Consider the following 7788-nt stretch of genomic DNA (forward strand, 5'->3'; position numbering starts at 1 on the left):
AGATCATTGGTCAATAAGGGTGCTTTTGTCTTTTTGCTTTGAAATATCGTCTCCATAGAGTTGCTGCTTTGTGCGTGTGTCTGTCTGTGTGTGTTTGGGATCAAAAGGAGTTATTACTGTAATTCTGGATTCTAACTTAGAGGTTAACCAGTTTTGCCACACTTGTTTTAAAAGTTTGTATTTTTGTATTATTAAAAAATAAATTATTTTGAATTTATTGAAGTAACCTCCTGAAAGTCTCTGTTATTCTGGGTAGTAGTATAAAAGAGAAATAATTGGCCTTTTTGGTGATTGAATTTAAATGTTTAGTTAATATTACAACTCATGGAGTAGTGTTGCTATTTTACACATTCTTCCCATTGCGGTCATAATATCCTGCTGTTATTTAACTTGAAAGTAACAATTGCTATAAACTGTGCAGCTGTGCTAGAGAAAAATGCTTCAATTGAATTTGAAGTTTAAATTCATTGTTTTAATGTCACACTTTTATTTTTGCCAGCTATCACAAAGATGTATAGTGCTTCATGGATCATAACTCAGTGACTGCTTGAAGTGACATAACTAATTGTCTATGGGTTTATTTATCCCTTGCGTTCATTAATATTTTAACGGAGGGAGCCTAATGATTTGTAGTAAGCCTTAAATTAATTTTGTTTTTCAGGCCTGAAATTTGCTTAAGCAGTGCTTCTAAGATGCTGTAATGTGCTGACTGGTCATTATGGGCAGACGATACCCAGGGGCATATCATCGTCCAAATAGCATATGTAAGTATAGGTAAAGCAGTTCATTTCTTTTTTCCCTCCATTAGCTTAATTGTGGATAATCTAGTGGTAAATATTTAGAATATTCTGTTGCAGTGTGATTTCAGTTATTGAAGGATACTTAATTGTGATAAGCAAAATCTATATCTGAAGTGAATCATTTATATTTCAAGATTGTGATGTGTAATTGGTAGAGGGAGCGGAGAATTGAATGATTTTAGATGTGAGAAAGTAGCACAATGGTGTAATTGCAGTCATTATGTTCTTTGAATTTCTTTTGTAGTTAGAATTTAATCTCAAAGAAGCATGTTTTACTTATATTTCCTAGGAGAACCATCACATTAAAATACAGGCCAAACTTCACAGGCAAATTTATTGATACTGGCGTGCAGTGAATTGTGTGACAAAGGCACACACACATGCTGAGTTTGCAAAGAGGTTAATGTTTCAACTACACTTGCAGGTTCCGCCAAATACTGATGTTAAGGGTCACATCTTGATGCTTGCTGTAGGTCTTCAACAGGAATCAGAAGCTCCTGACCAAAATGGTAACTCCTGGTATGCCAGATGAGACTCGATGTGTGGGCAATGTATTCAAATTGACTGTCGTTGCAGTCAATCTTCTCAAAAATACTTGAAATTACTGTAAGATGAGGCTGTTTTGTGATCTTTTTATGGTAGCATCTCAGCCAACATCCATACTATGAATATTTTGTGGCAGGACTAGCGTAGATAACTATCAAGCTCAAGAACTATGGATTGCTGATCCTCTCTTTCGAGTCAGAGGTGCTAACATCAATTATCTTACTGAAATTTTCTTACCTAATGCCAGGTTTAAGGCTGAACCTTCACTATACTGCCCATTTACTCACTAAATTATGTGTTTCTATACTGATGTCTTTTTGATTTGCAGCAGCAATGCACCAACAAACGTTAGATTTCCCGATTTGAAGCATTTTGTCATTTTTGATGCCAATCTGATTTAGCAAGACAAGCTTTGAATCCCATGCTGTACGTTGTGCTCCAACCACACGTCTGTACTATTTAAAATAGTTGCACAAGGTCTTAACCATTCTGACTCAGCAGTCAGTTTTTATAATAATGAAGAGCAATGTTTGAAGAATTTTGGAGCATGACTCAAATGAATAAAATATTCAGAATTTGTATTTAGTGATGGGGCTTCCCAGACCTGTATCCTTACCCACTGCTCTGTGTTTGACCGATCTGGTTCAGTTGCCACTTGTGTCATAGTACTAAAATGGTCCATCTCAAAGTCACAAACACCCTTCTTTCTCTGTGTTCTTGGATTAATTTCACCCAGTTCTCGCGACTTATCAATTGTAACTACTCTAAGCCCTTCTGTAGCTTCCATCCTCATGCAGTCATAGCTCATCTAATGCCTGTACCCCTTGCACTATGACTTTCACAACATCTTCCTTGGTGTGAACACATACAAAAAAGTCATTCGGTGCTTGAAACATGTCCTCTGCCTCTGTGTGCAAAATCCCTCTCTGGTCCACTAATCAATTCTGTTTTTTTTCAAAAAACATCATGCTTTTAGTATTTATACACCCACAAGTTACTTATTTTTTTCCAAGACCTACCTGTCTCCCCTTGTATTCTGTGTTTGCAAGTCTGATTTGTTTCTTCACTTCATCTCTGAACTTGCTATATTCAAGCTGGTTCTCACTTGTATTATCAACCTGACATATATCATATGCACCCCCCGCTTTCTGTTTCTTCGTATTTTCTATCTCTTTTGTCAATCAGGATGATTTGCCTTTTATCCCACTATACCCCCTCATGAGAATGTACCTGGACTGTCCACAAACTATTTCCCCTTTGCCTTTCAATCTTTGATTCCCATTTATCTTGAACCAATCCATTCTTACCCCATTACAATTGGTTCTCACCCCATTAATTATTTTTAGCTTGGATTGCTCCTTACTGATGTCCCTAGACAAACTAAATCTCAGGATCACTGTCCAATAAATGTTTCCCTGCAGACAATTTGATGCATTTGACTCATCTCATTGCCTAGAACCAGATCCAGCAACATTCCCTACTTCTTTGGAGTGAAAATTTATAGATGTAAAAAAATCTACTGAATCTACTTAAAAAAAAAAACTCTTCTCCCTTCCTTCCCTTTACATTATTACTGCCCCAGGTCATAATAGGATAAGTCAAGTCCTTCATTATGACTAATATATAGTTTTTGCACCTCTCTGTAATTTCCTCTGTGAAGATAGGGAGGAACAGCTTCTGAACACAAAACCTTTAACAATGTCAGTTAACATGTGAGCCAGGACAGGCCAATGAATGGTGAGCAATTTAACGGAAAAAGACTTCAGACAGAGGATATGAAGAAAGATCGCAGAGAGTACAAGGGACGATGCAAGTTTAAATCTACTGCAAGTTAGGGTAATGTAAAGAAGTGGCATGGCAGATGATTTTGATGCTAAAGAAGGTCAGGAACAACTCACATTTCATGGAGGTAAAGGTGATGAAGATAGGGAAGAGGAGTTTATGAAGTTGGTTTGCAGTATAGATCATCTGGAGGTAGTGAGCAACACAGAGCAGTCACTGAGAATGCACAGTGTTGCATTCTTTCTGAACCCTTTCCAGCCCAGTCTCCCATCAACCTGAAACTTATCATTGCATACAGTATCATAAATCATCATACTCTGTGAAGGTGGCAGAAATACTGCATTGGTTGTGGCCAGAATTCCTCTCTTAAAGTTGGCAGCAATAACTCCTGTGTTATCATTGTGCATTTTTCAAGAGCCAGAGACATGATGCACATTGCTTTTGGCCTGCATTTGAATCTCAAATACTTGTACCGTCATGCGTTTCACTTGCTCGATCTAATGATTGTAAATGAAATGTAGCTGCATTCTGCAAAGGCATGATTGCTACCTTTTGCCCTCTTGTCATCCCCCTTTCCAGCAGAAGTGGAACTCACGCTTTTGCCCGTTAAACTGACACTAACTCCACCCATCCTGGGCAATGACCCATACATTGTCTATTTGCAGGTTGCTTCTAGCAAACGGCACATGATGACTGACAATGCAATTTGTGGCGGAAACCCACAGCAGCGAGCTCCGCCTAGTCGCCAGTTATTCCTGTACAGTCTCCATGCACCCTTTAACCTTGCTTTAGCCAGACGGCCCATTTCCACTGATCTTGCTTTTTACTTCGTTCTCACTCTTGATCACTTGCTGTCTCTCTCGCTCGTGCGTTCTCACTACTCCCTCTTCTGATTGAATTCTTAATGGGATCAGTGTCTATTGGGACAGCTGACTAACGGTTGATACACTGCTGCTCTTTCCTGAACTCCTCAGTTGAACATAATTAAATATTCACTTCGGGCTACTGCCCATGCAGAGTCAACTGTGGGAGTTTGCATTCCTGGAGCTGCAAAATTGTTGCAGCAGACAACTGAAGACTGCTTCTGATTTACTGAAAAATCCTACGAGAACATCTGCCTTTATTCATTGCAGAGTGTAAACCATTGAAGTTTATGCAAATAATTGCTTTGAATAAAATTCTTTGAAGTCAAATGAAGGGGAAAGAAGGTATGGTTAAAATTATGCACAACTTCTAGTCAGTGGAAAACTCCTCAGAATTTCCCTGATAGATTTGTGGATAATGGCCTTAAGGAATGGAAGCTAAGTAGTTTTACAATGGCTACTGTCCTGGAGCATCCTTCCCAGGGAATAGTTGACTATCATTCCTGATGGGATGATGTTGTTCCGAAATACCCTAAGGTCCTGGTTAAAAGAGTGGGTGAGGAAGATGATCTGTGGAGAGGTACCAAGCTCATGTTGACTTTACATACTTGAAAGTAGTGGGTGGTGGAGGTTAAGAAAGCCATCCACGCTGATGATTCGATGTTGTAGATATTAGTGACCCTGTAAGAGATAGGTTAGGCACCAGCAGCTGCATTCTGTTGTGAACTTGGAGCTGAGCAGCTGGAAGCACTGGCTCTGGTAAGCATTGCGTCGTCACTTGTTAAACACATCGGTGGTAGTGCACTGGTTGAAGGCTGAGATCCCTGTGTTAAACCAGAAAGAAACTACAATAGAAAAAGTGAGGGAGGAAGTGACTTTGACTGGCACTGGCAGGACTGTCTGTGTTGCCTGCACAGCTCCTTTGCAGATGATAGGGGTCTACTGCTGCCTCCCACTGAATATAAAGAGGTCCCGATGCAAGGTGAGGATCCTCCCTAAAAACAGAAATGAACTCTTGTTTTCTCACATAACATCTTTCATCTCCTTGCACCCATGTATGAGATTCTGCAATAGGAAGCATAGAAGACTATTAGAGAATGGTTGTGTCTGCAGCTCAATCACTTAATGCAATTTTAATATTTGTTCAAGGCATGTGGGTGTCATTTGCTTATTGTCCATCCCTAGCTCCCCTTGCGAAGATGATGGTGAGCTGCGTTCTTGAACCTCTGCAGTCCATTTAGTGTAAGTAGACCCCCAACGCTGTTTGGGAGGGAATTCCAAGAGTTTGACCCAGCGACACTGATGGAAGTGGGATATATTTCCAAGTAAGGATATTGAGTGGCTTGGAGGATAACATGCAGGTAGTGGTATTCTCATGTATCTGTTCCCCTTGTCCTTCAAAACACTAGTGGTCTTGGGAAATTGGTGCAGTGCGTCTTGTAGATGGTATTCTCTGCGTCAAAAAGCTTTAGTGAAGGAGGGAATGAATGTGAAGGGTGATGGATGGCATGCTAATCAAGCTGCTGTTTTGTCTTGGATGGTGTTGAGCTTTTTCAGTGTTATTGGAGCTGTACATACCCAGGCAGGTGGGGAGTATTCCATCATACTCCTAACTTTTCCTTGCAGATGGTGGACAGGCTTTGGGGAGACCGGAGTTGACTTACTTCTGCAAAATTCCTACTCTTTGACGTTCTGTTGTAGCAACAGGTTCTTGATAGTAGTTAATTCGGTGTGGTATTGTCATTGAATACCAAGGGATAAAAGTTAGATTCTCTCTTATTGAAGATGGTAATTTCTTAGGATTTGTGTGGCATGAATGTAACTTAACATTTTTCATCAATATCTGGATATTGTCCAGTGTCTTGTTGCATTTGACCATTGAATATCTGAAGAGTCGTGGATTATGCTGAACATTGTGCAGTCACTTCTGACCTTATGTTGACAGGAAGGTTATTGATGAAGCAGCTGAAAATGGTTGGGCCTAGTACACTACCCTGAGGAAGCTGCAGAGATGTCCTGGATTTGAGATGATTGACCATGAACAACCAAAACCACCTTCCTTTTTACCAGTGGACCAACCAGTGGACAGTGTAGCCCTAATCCCATTGACTCCAGTTTAGGAGGGCTCCTTGATATCATAGTCAGTCAATTACTGGTTTGATGTCAAGGATAGTCTCCTTCACCTCTCCCTTGGAGTTCTGTCTCTTTGTCTATGCTTGAACTGAGGCTGTAATAAGGTCTGGAGCTGAGAGACCCTGGCAGAACCCAAACACTGACTGATCAGTAAAACACAAACAACCAGGCATGCACATAGCTTCAAAATGATTTATATTAGCAAATGAAAGAATTTCCTGATCTGCATCTGCCAAATGAATTGCAGATGGGTTTTTTTTTTTGGCAATTACATTTTATGGACAGATGGAATAAGGAAAGGCACTAAAATACTGGCATTTATCTTGATGGTTTTATTTTTGCTTCAGGGATAATTCCATTGCTGAAATAATAGGGTAATTGGCAAGTTGAATGCCAACTTTTAACTGGCAAAATTATGCATGTGCTATTCAACTTTCTTTTATTTATTCTGCACTGCTGTATTGTCTGTTCTCTGCTGCCCCTGATTTTTTTCAGTACTTTCAAATGGCATGTTTCTTTAAATAGTAGTTTTAATTGACAATAATGCTCTTACCCAGGAGTACGAGGAATTCAGCTATGGGTCCAGGTTGTTTTTCAGTTTAGGCATTTTTTTTGGAGACCAGCATTTATTGCCCATCCCTAGTTGCCTTGAGAGGGTGAACTGCTGCCTTGCACCACTGCATACCAGGTAGGTAGACTCTCAGTGCTGATAGGGAGGAAATCCCTCAACATTGAAGGAACAACAGCATAGTTCCAAGTCAGGATCATCGAATAGCCTGGAGGACAACTTGAAGGTGTTGACATTCCTATGTAATTGATGTCTTTGTCCTCTTGGTGGTAGAAATTGGTGTTTTGGAAGGATCTGTCAAAAGAACCTTTTGTAAGTTATTTCATTGCACCATGTAGATGCCGCATTCCACTTCTGGCCTTAGGATCGAGGTGAAGCTATTGATGAAGGAGCTGAGGAGGGTTGGGTGTAGATCCCAGTTGCAGAATTTCCTCAGAAGAATTAGGTTTATTGTCACCTGTAGTCAGGTATGGGTGTACTAAATTGTACTAAGTTGCCACTTCCGGCACCATCTTAGGTACAAAGTACCTAGGTACAAAATAGAAAAATAAAGAAATACAATTAAAAGTTAAACATCACAGTCCTCCTGTAGCCGTGGGCCTGCAGTTTGATCCACACTGGACCCGCATTCCCCATGAGGGCATGCTGTCCCCGCGCTGGGCTGTGTCGCTCACCGCTGACTGCTGTCTGGGTTTGCCAGCAGCTCCTTCACCAACTGTCAATGTCCTGCTGGCTACAGCCGCTGCCGCACTCCGCACTCCACTCTCTGACACAGCCACCTCCACACTCCACACTCCACACTCCATACTCCACACTCCATACTCCATACTCCATACTCCACACTCCACACTCCACACTCCACACTCCACACTCCACACTCCACACTCCGACACAGCCGCTGCCACACTCCACACTCCGACACAGCCGCTGCCACACTCCACACTCCATACTCCGACACAGCCGCTGCCACACTCCACACTCCGACACTCCACACTCCACACTCCGACACAGCCGCTGCCACACTCCCCACTCCCCACTCCGACACTCCCCACTCCGACACTCCACACTCCGACACTCCACACTCCGACACTCCACA

The 7788-nt window shown here is 41.4% G+C and overlaps 1 protein-coding gene across 4 annotated transcripts in view; it reads left to right on the forward strand.

The window, feature by feature from the left end:
* Positions 1-660: 660 nt before the first annotated feature.
* Positions 661-7788, forward strand: part of apbb2b (amyloid beta (A4) precursor protein-binding, family B, member 2b) — a 159770-nt gene continuing 152642 nt past the window's right edge. For 3 of the 4 annotated variants that reach the window (XM_048602810.1, XM_048602820.1, XM_048602827.1), the window contains exon 1: positions 668-764. In XM_048602810.1, the coding sequence (XP_048458767.1) occupies positions 719-764 (46 nt within the window). In that variant the 5' untranslated portion in view covers positions 668-718. Of the gene's footprint in view, positions 765-7788 lie in introns of all 4 variants that reach the window. The other variant, XM_048602834.1, reaches the window with a different exon arrangement.

The sequence above is a fragment of the Rhincodon typus genome, chromosome 1, assembly GCF_021869965.1.
Source record: "Rhincodon typus isolate 14 chromosome 1, sRhiTyp1.1, whole genome shotgun sequence".
Classification (NCBI taxonomy): domain Eukaryota; kingdom Metazoa; phylum Chordata; class Chondrichthyes; order Orectolobiformes; family Rhincodontidae; genus Rhincodon; species Rhincodon typus.